The sequence below is a fragment of the Petromyzon marinus genome, chromosome 45, assembly GCF_048934315.1.
Source record: "Petromyzon marinus isolate PM22_M1 ecotype Great Lakes invasive population chromosome 45, UKy_Petmar_22M1.pri1.0, whole genome shotgun sequence".
NCBI lineage: Eukaryota > Metazoa > Chordata > Hyperoartia > Petromyzontiformes > Petromyzontidae > Petromyzon > Petromyzon marinus.
The window spans coordinates 4,392,370-4,409,907 of NC_133711.1; the positions used below are offsets into that span (position 1 = coordinate 4,392,370).

The window sequence follows — 17,538 nt, forward strand, 5'->3', positions numbered from 1 at the left end:
TCAGACTTCACCCAGCTTGTCTGCTGTTGCACGAAGTCTGCAGGGTAACCTATTGATTGAATCGAGTCAAATTATCTACAATGGCTTGGTTTTACCCAAGGTCCCGACATGTCTCCATTTTCAAAAGTAACCTTTAAAAAGTTCACGCCGTCCCACTATTACTGCAACAATAACATTGTTGCAGTAATATAACATTGTTGGCAGCCAGCGCTGTTGGCCGAATGCACAATAAACAGCCAAGGTTCACGATCTAAAAAGAAAAAAAGGACCCAATATCCACAAGTTTTTTTTCAGCAGTAGAAAAATCTGCGCTTACCACAGGCCTCAACCCGTGTCGCCGCTTGAAGATTCTCCGTATTTCCTTGAGTTTAATCTTCAAGACAGGGTCCTGCGAGTATAAAAGGCACACCAGCGAGAGTTGTGCGATTTAATACAACGCAAAGTCAAAGGCGAGGTGGGGGGGGGGGGTGCAGTGGTAATGAGTGGTCAGTACGTTCAATTACAAACCCAGTAACATTTTTTTTACAAGACTGTGAATTCATCTTTAAACGAGATGTAATGTTGAATTTCTTTCGCACTGCACATAGCCAACCATGCTAAAACGGAGGTGCGGGGAAGAACAAACTAAAACACAAAAAGCAGCACGAAATTCGTTTTCAATCTAGATGAGTGCGCAGCTTCAGTGGTTCCCTAATATCGGAAGGGCGTTCCACGTGGACACAGAAGCGCATCGGAACGCACCACGTGGTTACCGTCTTTATTTGATGGTTAAGCCAAAAGCCGCTGCGAGGATGACGTACCCATGGCATTCAAATCTCACGTGAAAAAAGGGGGTCTTGGCAAAGTTGGCAGCTTCTTAACCAAGACTCTGGCAGCATAACCGCGCAAACCTACGCAGCAGTATCATTACGAGCCAGCCAGTGAGAGCGAACCGCGGGCCTCACCGGGAAGGAGTTGAGTGGCTGAAAGAAGAGGTGGTACTCCGTCACACACACGTGCCCGGGGTTTGTGACCAGCGCCGTCACCATCTCAGCCGCTCTCTCCACGCACGCCGTCTCGTCCGCAAAGTCCAGCCTCCAGAGCACAGAACAAAAAAGGCAACCACCAAGATAAGACAAAGATCCCCTGTATAGCCTTAACAGACTTTTTGGGGGAAAGTGCTATTAGCGAGCACCTATGAAGACCGGCACGGTACACAAGGTCGTGGGTGGCCAGCACCATGCCTGGCTGCCTTTGTCTCCCTAGCGGCGTTGTTTAAACATCACACCAGGTACTCATTTGTGGCTGAGTCGACCTAGGGAAGGTGGGAGGTCCAGTTCAGATAATTGTCACTCCTGTTAGCCGTGAGTGGGAATCGAATTCGGTGTAGTGCAGTGCGCCAACCACTACACCACAGTCCCCATACAACGGCCAAGACGCACACAAAACACGCATGTTAGTCAGTAACATGGGTCTAATATTGAGATAGGGGAAGGGATATATTAGTTGTGGTGAAAAGATAAAACGCTTAAATGATAAAATACATGTTACAATTTAATTAAAATCGGTCGGAGTTTTCTGATGGTGGACACTGGGCATGTGGTCTCCAAAATATGGAGAACTAGCTGTAGTGCATGGCTCAATTCCAAACAAGCATGAGCTAATAAAAGAAAACACCTAGGAGTTCAAAAGATCATATTTATTCAAATAGAAAAAAAAAATCACCTCGTTTTGTTGAATGAAGCCCTGGCAAGTCTTGATTGCAATATAGCCGTGATCTAAATGAGGCAGGCAACAGGTTATGGTCTTCAAATAGTAAAATCCAGTTTAAATATACGACGCCCAATTGTTTCCAAAATGCTGGACTATTTGAGAAAACAAATAATGCAGGCATGTAAGCAAACGCAGAATTACCGATCGAATTGATTATTTTACTCACAGGACATGCACTTAATGCATGCCATTTCTAAAATAGTGAAAATATTATATTGGCTTAATGCTCATGTGGCTCAAAAACAAACAGCCTGAACGTGGCAGTACAAACGCGACCATCAGAACAAATCGGACATTATAAAAGCAAAACATACATTAGCGAGACAATGGTACGAAAAAGACACCGCCAGCATAAACGAGACAATAAAAACGAGATCGTAGATGCGACACCAAAAGCCACTAAACAAACGAAAAAGGCATGGCGAAGGTATGAATGGAGTCAAGACAAGATAAACGTGGCAAATCATTATAATAAAAAATAAAATCGGGAATCTTTTATAGATTTAAGATACAGAATTGTTACGATTCATCCGATCACGGACACTGAACTGTTTATACAAGGGCAGTTCTACAAATTGGGCAGCTTCGGTCAAATTCTCATAATTGTACTAATAATCAAAAACTTCGGGTTAAATTTTTGAAGTTAATTATCTAGTTGTTAGCAAATAGGGTTTGTTTTATGAAATAGGTGAATGGTCAGACACATTCACCAAGTGGGTTGCACCGTCGCCATCCCAACATGGATATAAAGTACTTCCGTCAGAGTACGCAAGTCGCCATGGTGTTGTGGGATGTTCTCACAGACCAAAAGTTCTCATTGGTTCGAAATAAATTAGCCATTACACGACAATGCTAAATGATTAAAAAGAACACAACTTTACAAAAGTATCTGGAATGTAAGACTAAAATCGTGGAACTCCAATTGCCTGCAAGAACAAAAACTAGTAGATCTAAATTGAGACTCAGGGATATAAATGTGAGAATGCAAATGTAGTCGCTTGTTACAGGAAGCGTGCAACATGTGTGTGTACAGAAAGATGTATTATTGGAAAGGGAAGTTACCATTGCGGCTTGATCTCCAAGCTTTTCCAACTGTGATGCTCTGTGCAGCTGCGAGCAAGGAAACAAAAAAACTCCCAACGTTAAATTTAAACGCTACCCCCCACCAAATGAAAAACATTCCACGAGAAACGAAGAGACGTTCAAACACGGTTCTGCAATCGTAGTTTTTCGGAAACGTGCCGCGGCATGTTGTCCAGCGACATGTCCGACAGTTTCCAACGCCGCACGCGCTGGGAGACTATACAGAAACAGAATACAAAATTCAGCTCCCCTGGACAGTTTCAGTCAAATCTACGCGATTTTTTTTAACTCCCAAAGAAGAAACTTCCAGCACAGGCATCACTCAGTAACACACGGTACAACCACGAAATCACATCGGAGAACCACAGCACAAAATCGTAATAACCCTACGCGATACATTTGTATATACAGCGAGGGAAAAAAGTATTCGATCCCCTGCTGATTTTGTACATTTGCCCACTGACAAAGAAATGATCAGTCTATAATTTTAATGGTAGGTTTATTTGAACAGTGAGACAGAATAACAGCCACTGCTTTGTTGCCTTGGCCGTGTGTTTTGGGTCTTTGTCATGCTGGAATACCCATCCTTAAACTCTTCCCATTACACTTCTGCTGGGTTGACAGTTGCAACCTTATATTCTTGGTTCTTTCTCACCCAAGATTTGACGGTACATGGCCCCGTCCATCATCTCTTTGATGCGGTGAAGTTGTCCCGTCCCCTTAGCAGAAAAACACCCCCAAAGCATGTTTCCACCCCCATGTTTGACGGTGGGGATGGTGTTCTTGGGGTCATAGGCAGCATTCCTCCTCCTAACACGGCGAGTTGATTTGATGCCAGAGCTCCATTTTGGTCTCATCTGACCACAACACTTTCACCCAGTTGTCCTCCGAATCATTCAGATGTTCATTGGCAAACTTCAGACGGGCATGTATATGTGCTTTCTTGAGCAGGGGGACCTTGCGGGCGTTGCAGGATTTTAGTCCTTCACGGTGTAGTGTGTTACCAATTGTTTTCTTGGTGACTATGGTCCCAGCTGCCTTGAGATCATTGACAAGATCCTCCCGTGTAGTTCTGGGCCGATTCCTCACCGTTCTCATGATCATTGCAACTCCACGAGGTGAAATCTTGCATGGAGCCCCAGGCCGAGGGAGATTGACAGTTCTTTTGTGTTTCTTCCATTTGCGAATAATCGCACCAACGGTTGTCACCTTCTCACCAAGCTGCTTGGCAATGGTCTTGTAGCCCATTCCAGCCATGTGTAGGTCTACAATCTTGTCCCTGACATCCTTGGAGAGCTCTTTGGTCTTGGCCATGGTCAAAAGTTTGGAATCTGATTGATTTGCTTCTGTGGACAATGTCTTTTATACAGGTAAAAGCTGAGCTTAAGAGCACTCCCTTTAAGAGTGTGCTCCTAATCTCAGCTCGTTACCTGTATAAAAGACACCTGGGAGCCAGAAATATCTGATTGAGAGGGGGTCAAATACGTATTTCCCTGATTAAAATGCAAATCAATTCATAACATTTTTGACATGCGTTTTTCTGGATTTTGTTGTTGTTATTCTGTCTCTCACTGTTCAAATAAACTTACCATTAAAATTATAGACTGATCATTTCTTTGTCAGTGGGCAAATGTACAAAATCAGCGGCGGATCAAATACTTTTTTCCCCTCACTGTATGTAGTTGAACTTCTTTCGCACCCTATGTAATCAACCATGCTCATCGGAGGTGTGGTGGAACCATAACAACATATTTAAAACGTGTTATAAAAACGCACAAGACAGCATTACAAGTATTTACGCACAATTGCGTATGAACAATTTACTCCGCCAAAAAAGTGTTTAAGCATGAATGTCGCAGTTTCAGGACATGAAGCAAAAGCTGATTGAGTCGGTTTTGGTAAACAATTGGAGAATTGGTTTTCTTGTAAAAAAGACAAAGTACTTGATATGCAAATGTTCATTCCTCGACATAACAAGCCAACGCAAGTATAATAATAATGTTGGTTTAACCCTCATGAATCTCACGTATTCTAGAGCGCGTTTGGAACTAATAAACAATTTTATTTGAACCATGGTTTGCTGGTTGACAGAGTCGGCATCGCCTTGTTACTATATCAGATAAGACTACATACATTTACTTGACGTGAATTGCAGCATCGTATGACGACGAGTGGAGCTGATAACGGAGGGAGATCTTCACCAAGCAGTGAATAATGGCTGATGAAGATTACTGTAGTACTATGTCAGCATTCCCCTTATGTACCCAGGCAATCGCCACCGAGAGACTCGACTTTTTTTCAGGGAGGGTCCTGCCAAGTTTATAGTAGGGGACAATGTTGCCACAGTGTGCAATCCCACGAGTAATTTGCAGGTAACATTTCAGCTTCGGGATGCAATCGACCAATACCAGTTACACCGCATGGTTATTTTTAGCTTTGGATAATGATTGACACAATTGTGCGTTTGCAACTAAAAAAGAAAATCATGGCCCTTGAGCAATAAAAAAATAAGTCTTTCTGGGCAGTATGCCAATACTTGCGTTCCAAGCCTCTCTTCCCTCATTCGTTGGAGTTACTGCTATCGTAGAGTAGGGCTCAAAGTTTAACCGACCGATAATTCATTAAAAACAGATGCTTATGGTAAGGATAACTTGTTTCAGATAAAGGTCCCGACAGTGGGTGGCTCACCTGATGGATGGTGTGCAATATATCCTCAGGGTCTCCATGTTCAAAATAAAACTCATACTCTTGGCTTCCCTATGAGAGAGCAAGAATACAAAAAAAAATATTGCACTTTATCGTTTTACAACCCAGAAAAATCATTCCATATTCTCTGGATCATAAGGACGCACTCTTATTGTCCTTCCCCCACAACTCTGATTAGCATGGTAGGCTAAATATGGTGTGAAAGAAGTTCACACAGACACCCTTGCCCCTCCACCCCCAAGGTATTTAAAAGTAAAAGTTTTAGTGTGCATTCTAATCCCAGTAGGTGTACGTGTGTGAGAACAGATTTTTTTTGTATAACTTTGACACCAGTCACAAGTTTGGGTGCGTCTTACTTTCCAGAGTGTTAAAAATCTTATGAATAAGACAACCGTAAATCCTTGAGTGTTTTTGTTTGTATCACTATCCTACAATAAAACTCATCAGTACGTTTTTCAGAGAATGTGTATCCTACAAATGCAAATCAAGCTCTCAGGTTGAAAAAATTGGGTTAAGATAATGTGTGGGATAGAAAACGCCAGGGACTTCACGTTTCCCACATCTTTATTAATTTAGTAAAACAAGGTTGCAAGCCATCGGGCTACCATGAGGGATTCGTTCATGAGGCTATCCACATATACAAACACAGAAACAATTTCAACCGAGAAGATGGATTCTGGCTTAGCAATCATTGGAAGGACTTGATAAACCATTTCGGGTCTTAATTGATTGTTCACGCTTACGGTGGCTTTCAGACAGCATACATTAAATTTTCGTCTCCCCCCTCCTCTTTTCCGAACATAGATGGACTCGTCCTTCTAAACAAACTGTCAAATCGCTATCCGTGGTGCTAACGTTTTTAAAAATAAGTAAATAAATACAAACACCGTTTAAAAATAAATACACCGTTTGAAAATAAATTAATAAATACAAACCGCCACTTCTTTCAAACGCTTCTTGCCGTTGGTTTTTTCACACCTGATGACTGTTTGTGTTATGGTCGAAACGTCGTGAGAATTTTATTGTTTTATACATATACTTTATTATTTTATTGTTTCCCTTCAATGTGACTTTACCGAAAGAACCAAGAATATGAATCACTGCAGTCACGAAAGCTTTAAATCAAAATTTAAGGTTGCAACTTTTGATTTAACGCTTTCGTGACTGCAGGGATTCATATTCTTGGTTCTTTCGGTAAAGTCACATAGAAGGGAAACAATAAAAATATAAAACAATATCGTTTTATATTTTTTATATTGTTTTATATTTGTATTATTTTATTGTTTCCCTTCTACGTGACTTTACCGAAAGAACCAAGAATATAAGGTTGCAACTGTCAACCCAGCAGAAGTGTAATGGGAAGAGTTTAAGGGTTCATAAAAACCTATTAAGAAGATTAGCAGAAACATGTTCTGCTCGGTTTTTATTTATTTAACAAGGTTAAAGGTTATATATTACACGCTTTCTATTAACTCACTCTGTTGTTGTATTCTCAAATCCTGTAACTCTATTTTAACCAACCTCCCAATGTGGTATCGACTGCAAACTTGGTATACTTATGTCAGAGGACAATACTATATTCTATCATGTGAAATAAAACAAATATATTTTTAAACAATCTTTTTTTATATAAGATGTTTCGTCTTGGGTCTAATTGTCCACGCTCAACTGACGTTGGCTGTAAATCACCACGGTCCCTTACGTTATGGCAAGCTTCGGGGCCACTTCCTGGAGTCGTGGAGTTCTTCCATAACTAGTACATTTCATTAAAGAGTGGTTTTAAAAAGTTTTTTTTTTAAATACTACTTTTTGTACATAGCGCATCAACAGTAGCAGTCCTTTCCCGTCACAATGAGTCCTTAATCCACGATGTTGGATGGATATGACTCAAGTGCTGTGTCTGATAGACACCTCAGACAAAATCAATCTCTTAGAATTTAATGTAGATGGCTACAATTGTATCCGGGTGCTATTGGTCATGATAGCTATCGTGACACTTTTTTATTGAACAGTAATGAATGTGAATTAAATGGTTATATAGAGGTGACCTTGCCTTAAAAATATTATATAAAGGACCCATGTAAAGGTCGGGAAAAATTTAACCTATATATTAGAAAGACAATTTTAAGAACCGTTGTGTCACTATCAAATTATTTTTGTTAAATATGCAAATGAAACAAGCCTTTCCAAATCGCATGGCTTTAACAAAAAAAAAACTCCTCACAGGATATCACATTACAAGTGTCACATCCACCTTTCCCCAACTCTTATTCTCAGTGCATAAATTGATAAATCATGCTCAGAACACGAATTTCTGTCATTCAATCTCAGGATCATAACCATATTTCCTCCAACTATTAAACATAAAATACGCCATACAGTACCACACCGAGTATGTTCTTTCCATTGTGCCATTTAGCTCTGCCATGCGAGATTGGATTGCATACGTATCTATGAACTTCTTGTGCACTGTACATAGCCAACTGTGCTAATCGGAGGTGCGAGATAAGGACAAACGCAAAAAGGCAGTTCTAAAATAAATTAGTTTTCAATCTAGAGGATTTAAAATTGCATAGATCCAAAGTTGCTTCCTAATATCAGAAGAACGTTGCAGACGGCCGCAGAAGCACATCTGAAAGCGCACGATGCAGTGACAGTCTTTGTTCGATGGTTCTCCAGAAGACACGAGGATGACCGGAGTTTGCGAGACGGTTTTTGCTCCGTGACGAGATCAGCAAGGCATTGTGGTACCACGCATTGTTCGGCAGAAATTCAGATTATTTCTTCCACGTGCTGAGGGCTAATTCGGTACCAACCTTAAATTCAGTTCCTGAAGTTGCCACCACGTGGAAAAAAAAACGGTCGGACATCATGCCATGTGTTTTCGGTATGACCGGAAAAACACATGCATGGCAGAACTATCTGCCATTCAATGTTATCTGATTTTCCAGCAGTTTTTATTATCCAACGGCCACCCAAAAATAATGCATCCACTACGTTTTGGTTATGCCCTGTACTGTTAAAGACATGAATGTAAAATAATTATTGGCAGAGCCTTGCACACGTCTTCAACAAGTTGTCTTTTCAACGTTGTAATGTGCGATCAACATTTTATAATTTTGTTTGTAATATAAATTAGTCTATTTGGTAATACTGATTATTGAAGGATAGGTCTAGTGCTCGCTCAATAGCTAATATTAGCGTAACTATTCATATGACAATTTAAAAACTGTTCATGAGAAAACTTATGCAATTCTCATATGGAGGCGCCATGGTGTTAAGTGCAGTCTCCAAACCTTACCAACTATATCGCTAGTATTGATATTTTTAGGCAGTGTTTTGCCAAATGTGGAGTTTTCTTTTTCCCCAACGATGTGACTGTTACTATACAAGGATGATGATTCACCAACCATGTACCGACCAAAATAAGTGAAGGGTCTGGTTAAATGTTCAACAGTCGGAGGTTATATTTTGACGCCCGATATGCCACATGAACGCCCCACAATAAAACCCATACATGGCAAATTGGTGGGGTTAACCAAACACTGGGAAGTTTGTTCAATTTCACAGGTGAAGAGAACAACAGAACCAGGCCCAATGCAAATACGGTGGCATGGTTATCAGGATAGAAAGCCCCAAACCGCAAGCAACACTTTGTTATATTTATCATAATTAAAAGTTAATTAAATTTGAAGCCCCTTACCAGCACTGAAAGACCCACCAGTTAAGAAGGAAATTTAATAGCCATCATAATCCACATGCAACGTGAATATATTCACACACGTAATTATTTCATTCCATATTCTTGGTTCTTTCGGTAAAGTCACGTAGAAGGGAAACAATAAATAATGAAAATATAAAACAATAAAATTATCACGACGTTTCGACTGCAACACAAGCAATCATCATCAGGGGTGAAAACCACAGCAAGAACATTTTAAAAAAGGCGTTTTTTTTTACGTTAGCACCATGGAGAGCGATTTGGCAGTTATTCAGATAGACGATTACAAGAATATGAATCCCTGCAGTCACGAAAGCTTTAAATAAAAAAAATATTTAATTCCAATCGCATCACTGTTACGAGTTAAATTATTTTTGAACCTCTCGCAATTAGCAGGGCTCCAGAGCGATGGAGAATGGATCCAAAAGATACCATCATTACAAATAATTTCGGAAGAAAGCTTCAGTAGCTTATTTATCCACACAAGGGGCATACACTTTTCTAAAATCACCAGCATTGAATGGAGCACATTTACTCATTAAAAAAAAAAAAATCACATCATGGTTTGTGTTTATTGGTGACCAAGCCAAGACCGCCAACTATCTACACTTTAAAACTCAGTTGAATCGTAGTTAGAAGCCCAGATTAAAATACAGGGGTTCTCAGAATTGCCTATATAGTGCTCTGACACTCGGCATATCTGGAAGTGAAAGTGTGCACTGTCAAATGCAGGAAAAAATGCAATAAATTCCCCCTTACTCACACGGCTTGATGTGTATGGTGCAATTTCATTTCCTTTCTTGATTTCCAAAACCTGAGAGCATGGAGGGGGAAAAAAAAAAGATTACAACCATAAAGAGCTCCTGCTCAAGGAGATAAAAAAAACTCACACTGGCTATTCCATGTGCTCTGAAGGGCCGCTGCCATGCATGCTCTCCTTGCACAAGGCAGTGTTGTTGACAAATGCGCTGGATAGTTTTGTTTTTTATGCACCACTGCAAACGCAGCAGTGTCAAATAATTTGTTGCATACAGTAGGATGATGTGTGACCATTGGTGGATTTAGCATTTTTGGAAACTAAAAAGCGCGTGCAGTTATACATGTCGCCCTATGCAACGTACGTGACCGTGCTCGCAAATTTGCCATGAATTTTGCAACGGATTACGATTCCGAGGCACGTGTCATTCCACGGCTGGACGAAAGCCTCGCATTGCCGTGGCGGTCATGGGGATTATTTGACCGCACTTCATAATGCTGCTCAGGGGCAGGTTTGGTGAATGGATAGTCCATGGATGGTTCAGACATAATACACCATCGATGCTATCCGTGGCCAGGAATCAGCCTCGTTTCACTGGGTTTAAAGCAGTGGTGCGTAAACCTGTGCGCCATCACTTCCACGTGAAATGAAATGCTCATGTAAATGGAGTTTTTTTTTATCGTCATCTGAAAGTGATAGCAACTACTTCATAAGCAAAATAACCACAAGTGATGAAGCGAAAAGTAAAAACATCATTACCTGCTTACAAACCAAACCACAGCCAGATCCTTTTGGTCTGAAATGTAGGGGAAACAAAAAATGATTTGAGACGATTAAGATTTACACTGTTCACAACATTAGAATCACCATGTTTGCTTAACATATATATAAAAATATGTTGGCACAATAACCGACAAAAAAAAGCATCACCGATTATACGAACAAAGCCCACAGCTGTATGCAGTAGGAAATGACAACGTCCATACGAGCCATGAGCGGTCAAATCAATTCCCCAAGAGTCACCTGCTTAGGGTGCTAGGATAGATCCTATCACATTAATACCCCTGGTCGTAAAAAAAAAGGGTACACGTGCAGCGCTGTAACTGCTTGCTCAGCCTCCTGCCGAGTGGAAGCAACTAGACAGCTCTTGAAAACCTTTATAGAGAGTATTTGGCCTACTCTTCCATACTGGCCAGACAACTGGGGGGGGGGGGGAAAATCGGAACCCACAATTTACCCCACCAACACAAGACCTACCAATGGACTATCTGCAGTGGACCTCACATACACTGCTGGGTGGATGGAGGCAGTGGGGAGGGGGATTTAAGAAACTTGCCCCATTGTTTGAACTGCAAAGCCAGGAAGTCTAATCCAAACTGGCAAGCTTTGGAATGCAAGTCTTAAAGTATCAAGTTTTGCAAATCGTACATTAAAATGGTGTGGTGCTGAAAACAAAAGCTGCCTCAACGAGCTTAATTAACGTTTCACCGCACATATAGAAACAATGAACATGACTGGTAGGAATCGTGAACCGTCAATATTAGATTGTATCGCTGCCTTGACCAAGCTGGCATTTAGTATTTCCAAGTGGGCAGGAATTTATGTACTTGTATATTTACTTTATTTATTCATATTTTGTGACTTGCTTAGGTTTTTCTTTACTTTGCACTCCTATCGTGTGCTGTGGATCTTTTGTTGTTGTAACTCGCTGACCCAGTGCCCCTACTGGACATCTGTAAAAAAGAAAAAAGCTTCATAGCTCATCGGATTCCTCCAGGATAAATAATCGGATTCAATAAATCTATTATTTCCTTTAGCAATGTGGCATGTGTAGAAGCTAGGTGGCTGCAGAGTTTACATTAACCAATTAGATACACCCAAGAAAGTAAAAATAATAAATAACTTACAGCCCTTTGTTAAGCCACTGCTGGAGGAAGACCTCCATGCTAGTCATAGGGGATTGGTTAACTATTTTGCACCACACTGACACGTGCAAGGTGGTGAAGGTAAGTAGGGCCCAGCAAAAGCCAGTTGTACTGTACTTGTATACTTCCACAACTATCCTCCGTGCCTTCATTAACCTGTACTGACCGGCGTGGTAAAGTATGGTCAAATAAGCCTCAACGAGCAACTGGCATGGCTAGGTCCACATCCAGCAGCAGATTGACAAAAGGGTTGTCCATATGGACGTATTTTATGCACTTCTTGCAGCTCAGGAGTTATTGGGATGGAAAAAATACGGGTAATAGGACCCACAGGACATAGCAAGCACCCACCCCCACCTCAGCATAAGAGGAGTTGCATTGTAAATCACGGGCTTTGGTAAGGAAAGTACACTTGGCATCGTGAAGAACAGGAAACTGAATGCATTTACAAAATCATATATTGATAGATAGCACAACTCACTCATCAAATGGATTCAAGGTATTTACAAAGCCAATTTCTTCAATCTTGGTGCAGTCCTTTATGGAAAACTGAAAACAAACAATTACATTAGCACAATGTCACATACTACTCCACTATTACTATACCAAAACCACAATGTTACATAATTGGTCGCAAATAAAGTGAAATTATTACGAGTTAAATTAAAACGTGATGCTTACCTTAACTATGGGCTCTTTAATGCTCTCTGGCTCAAACACCAAGGACTTGGAGCAAATCTTAAACGAACCTTTCACTTTTCTGGGGGGAAAAAAGAAATGTTGCAAATACACAAACAAATCTTCATTAGTTATTGCAAGAAAAGGGCAACTCTAGACCTCTTGGGCTTCACACACAGCATAGTTTGTTAAGTCAGTCATAGCTTTTTACTAGTTGGAACCTCCTGGTTCCACCAGCCCACAGGGGATTATTGTGTCCGTCCGTCCGTCATGCATCCAAAAATGGGAGGGGTGGGGCTGGGTGGAGAGGGGAGGGTGGGGAGGGAGGGGCTGGGTGGAGAGGGGAGGGTGGGGAGGGGCTGGGTGGGGAGGGTAGGGAGGGGCTGGGTGGTGAAGGCGGTCACGGCACACACGAGGGGCTGGGTGGCCACCGACCACGTCCGGCTATCTTCACGACATTTCCCCCTCCACGTGGAGAATCAACAACATGTGTTTGGAGTATGTGACTGCTCTCAATCTCTACATTGTAAGCCGACAATTCGTGGGTATTGTATTATTTTTTTTGAGGAACAGATTTTTTTCTCTCTCCACCATTCCAGGTCCCCACCCGGTCCCCACCCTTCACGCCGGCTTGTGCCCGCCCTCACAGTCGGGCATATTTGCGGAATACACCACGTGGTGGTGCCGCCGTTGACCCTGGCCATTGACCGAGCAACCCAATGTTACTACCAGCTCCCTCCGCAGGAATGCGTTACGTGTCCACGGTAATTAACCAGACACACAACCTGTGAAGTATTACACACCACTTTCAAAGGATCTGTTTATTGGTTGTGGTGGAATGGTGTGTTTATGTGAAATGATTAGGACCAAATGTGTAAATGTACCCACCAGTAATTGTGATATTTCATGGATTGAAAAATCTATTCATTTCGCTTACTTATTTAGCATCTCCGTTTGTAACGTGACTATATTTTTCTCAGTTTTTTACAGCTTTCCCCCCCCCCCCCCCCCATTCTCTTGAAGTAAAATGTAACGTCAGAAAATCATCCTCAGCCACTCTATCAAATGATGGATAAAGGCCCTCCCCCCCCCCAAACCGTCACCATCTCTCACGGCTCGCAATACAACGACCCGTCAGTCCTGCACATGAGCACATTTGATCGGTCCAGGTTGGAGTGCTTTTGGAGAACTGAACGTAATAATAAATGAAAGGCAACATTCCCAAGTACTTCGCACATATTACCTTCTGTGACATACCTTTCAAAAGCATTACCATATTAATTGGCATACAATTTTAATAAATCATACATTTAAAAAAATGCAAACACCAAATTCGTTGCATATACGAGTGAAAGCAACGATAATAATAATTGAATGGACGTGTTGTCACATGCTTAAAAGACCTGGGGCTACAAATCTTTAAGTGGAAGGGAACATGCACTGTAATCGGCTCGAGCGAACTTTACAGCATATTAATAAAATTAATCTGTACTGAAGGAGGGCTCTCGGAAGGTACGTTCACCCTCGCATATCACAGCTCAAAGTGCCTTGGCAGGCTAATCAAGTTGTGTGTATCATATTTATTTATACAGGATGAATCCAATGAGCTATACAAAATCGCATGTCCAGTCGATGCGAGTAAGAACGTTAAACATAACAAATAATACACAAACGCAGATAGGATTGCAAAGTACAGGAAAGACAAACAAAAATCGCCCCAAAACATGCAAATGAAATTAAACTATCCCCATCTTACCTGGCAAAGACCATCAAGGAATTAACTTATTTTTTAGAAGAGACCTGGCCACAAATGAAAGCTCAACAAAATGGCTTATCACGTGCACATTTATAGCAGCTAAATAATCTCAATGCACGTTTCTAAATTGTGTAGATCACTCTGTGGGTGTATATTTGGCCATTCCGACGACAGGGCAAGCATATGCTTCTCATACACAACTAGCACGATACAAACGACAAAACTCGGTGCTGAAAAGTCGCCTATTTTTTTTCCTTTTAAGACCACACAGCGCTGTTACTGACGAACGTGGAGAATTTTTTGTTGCCTGTGCACCGCTGTCAAACACAGCCACACCAAATCGTTCGTATTAACCACAGTTCCCTTTCAAAAGTCAAAAATGATTACACCAAGAACTTACTTTGACTCCAGTTTAATGAATGAGTGGGTAATGTACAACTATAACGCTAATTGAGTTGAATTGTACCTGCCATCCTCCTTACTGGTGTAGAAAGCAGAATGATGCTCAAAGTAAAACTCGCCCAAGTCAAGCATCAAAAGGGAAAACCTGCAAAAAGATAATTACAAAAGAGATTTCAAAAACGTTTTGGCGAATGTATAATTAGTAAAATCAGGCAGATTTCACGAGTGAGATTTCCAAGCAAATATATCGTAGAATACAAAATCACAACGGTATCCAGTGTTGTCATACTCGTTGTCAGCTGCACTATGAACCCGCCAATCAGTTCGATTTGTTGCCACAGTTAACACGAGTGGTGGAGAGCCGTTCATACCCCCCACCCCGAGCCACCCCTTCACCAACTTGCAAATTATCAGTGTGGTGAAGAAGTATGGCCAAAAACCTTTCCAAAACCGACATAGCATGGGGAGGCCACTGGTGGATTTACTATTTTTCAAAACATTTCACCTGGAAAATCTCATTTGTAAATGCACTTGTTACAAACATTTAAACAATGGCTGGAATTGAGCTGTACGTTTAAAACAAGGCACTAGTAAAAAAAACAGGCATTGTGCATAAGAAAAAAAACAGGAGCATTTCCTGAAGAAATTCGGTCCTCTAGATCACCATCAAAATAAATTTGAGCAAATGTGACTAACGGACAGCAGCAGCAGACGACTGTGGACCAGTTTCATTCGTATTAGGACGCATCAGCAATGTATAGTCATTAATGATCACTGGTGCAAAGGCGGTCTCTGAAACCATATGGAGTTTCCACGTTCAATATAAAACTCCACCATGGCATCTGGTATTTCCCAACTCCCCCAAGTACGATTTAAATAGCATTAGACAATACAGTACACAGTTGTGCATCTGCTGTTTGTAGGGCGACTGACGCCAGTCTTAATACATCCTGACATATCCATAATGTATCAACTTCAGCATCAGTTGCGGCATTATCAACGACGTAGGAATAACACCTTTTTAATCAGCCAATAGTGTAATTTGTGAACATGCTGACCAACACAGCAGCAGACAAGATACGATTTACATAATGCAAGCCGACTTTTTGGAATCGACAAAGTCCGAACCTGTGATTAAATATTGACCAGAAGCGATCGTTGATTTGGCCAGGCACTGGCACAACGCAGAAGAACATCCACATTTAAAATATTACAGCCCGGATAACACAAATGTTGGACAGTGGCCCAAATCAGCAAGAAATCTCGAATCAATGAAGAATGGCCCAAAGCAGACAAGTTCTGCCGATAGGCAATGCCAGCTACATAAAATTGTATTATTATTTGGCCAGCAATGGCCCGAATCAGGACATTTATGATGGTTGAACCCCAGTAAACTTGCCCATACTTGTTCACATTTTGGCTCAAAATGGATAGAAACAATACACGACACTGACAATGGGTCATAAATAATTAACACATCTTAAAATGGATACATTGTATAACCTGTTCTGAATGAGTCATTGCAGTATTTCGAAATGGAAAGCTTGCGAAGTGCTAACAATGGTCTGCGAGCCTAATATTAACAAACATTTCACATTACCGACAATGCAAATCTGAAAATAAGTCAAAGCATTCATCTCAACAAAAGGGCATAAACAAACGCATAATAAATATTCAGCACTCGCAATGGGCAAAAAGCATTATACAGAACTGACGATGAACCACAATTGCAACGTGATGTTGCACAATGATTGCAAAAGTTATAAACTATTGTCAATGACCTCTCGTTTAAATTTTGATTTAAAGCTTTCGTGACTGCAGTAATTCATATTCTTAGCCGTTTCCCTTCAACGTGACTTTACCGAAAGAGCTAAGAATATGACCTCTCGTTTATCAATATATAGAAGAGAAAATTGTGATTATGCGTTTGTTCAAAATGTTTAGCGTACTTCCCGACATGCAACAAACTTGAAATTTGCAATGTGGGTACTTTCCAGACTGTACACCATGCTAAAATAAAAACTTTTTTATTTTATTTCTTTGGGGGGGGGGGGCATTAATGCATATTTTTTTGCACGGCAAGTGAGCTGTGACGTCACATCTGTCATGTGACCCGTGTGTGCGGAAGCGTAACGGAGTGTGCCTGCTGATCGTGGGTGAAGTGCCATACAAATGTGTTGCAGGTCTAAGGCTTTATTATTTCAGTCGTTTACTGCCGTACGCACCCTGAAAGTTGTGCGTGTCTGCAGCAAGCAAGTGTATGTGTACCTATGGACGCGCGCGTGTGTGGGGGGAGCGGTAGTGTAGTGGTTAGCGTGCTGTCTGTGTTTGTGTGTGTGTCTGTGTGTGGGGGGGAGCGGTAGTGTAGTGGTTAGCTGCTACGCTGCGCTACGAACCCGGCGAACAGAGTTCGATTCCCGTATTTAAACCGGTCCTGGGCCTCCCCTAGGTCGACTCAGCCTCAAACGAGTAAGTCGTGTGGTGTGTGAACATCGCCACTGGGGAGACAAAGGCGGCCGGCCGTGGTGAATCCAAGTCCCGGGCGAAGCCGGGTAGTAAAGCTAGTTAAAGATATTACTAGAATTGGCCCCATTTTTTTAAAAAGGATTTTATAACGCCTTAAGCGTCTGCAGCCAAAACTTGTTTTCTAAATAACAAAAAATATACAACTGCAATCCTTCATCTTGGCGACTTACGGGAGGTTATTACAATAAATAATAATTTTAACGGAATCTTACGAAATATGGAGCGATTGAGA

General features: G+C 41.3%; 1 protein-coding gene and 1 long non-coding RNA gene across 3 annotated transcripts in view; one reads left to right on the top strand and one right to left on the bottom strand.

The window, feature by feature from the left end:
- The window catches only part of LOC142930910 (uncharacterized), a 559,094-nt gene that overhangs the window by 419,319 nt on the left and 122,237 nt on the right, over positions 1 to 17,538 (top strand). The gene's annotated exons all lie outside the window — the stretch shown is intronic.
- NSMAF (neutral sphingomyelinase activation associated factor) overlaps positions 1 to 17,538 on the bottom strand; it is a 61,588-nt gene that overhangs the window by 43,400 nt on the left and 650 nt on the right. For both annotated transcript variants that reach the window (XM_032971050.2, XM_076074045.1), the window contains exons 2-11: positions 14,845 to 14,925; positions 12,626 to 12,704; positions 12,426 to 12,493; positions 10,779 to 10,815; positions 10,026 to 10,076; positions 5,524 to 5,592; positions 2,815 to 2,862; positions 1,705 to 1,757; positions 945 to 1,074; positions 317 to 388 (exon numbers count right to left, since the gene is read on the bottom strand). In XM_032971050.2, coding sequence (XP_032826941.2) covers positions 317 to 388; positions 945 to 1,074; positions 1,705 to 1,757; positions 2,815 to 2,862; positions 5,524 to 5,592; positions 10,026 to 10,076; positions 10,779 to 10,815; positions 12,426 to 12,493; positions 12,626 to 12,704; positions 14,845 to 14,925 — 688 coding nt within the window. The remainder of the gene's footprint in view (positions 1 to 316; positions 389 to 944; positions 1,075 to 1,704; positions 1,758 to 2,814; positions 2,863 to 5,523; positions 5,593 to 10,025; positions 10,077 to 10,778; positions 10,816 to 12,425; positions 12,494 to 12,625; positions 12,705 to 14,844; positions 14,926 to 17,538) is intronic.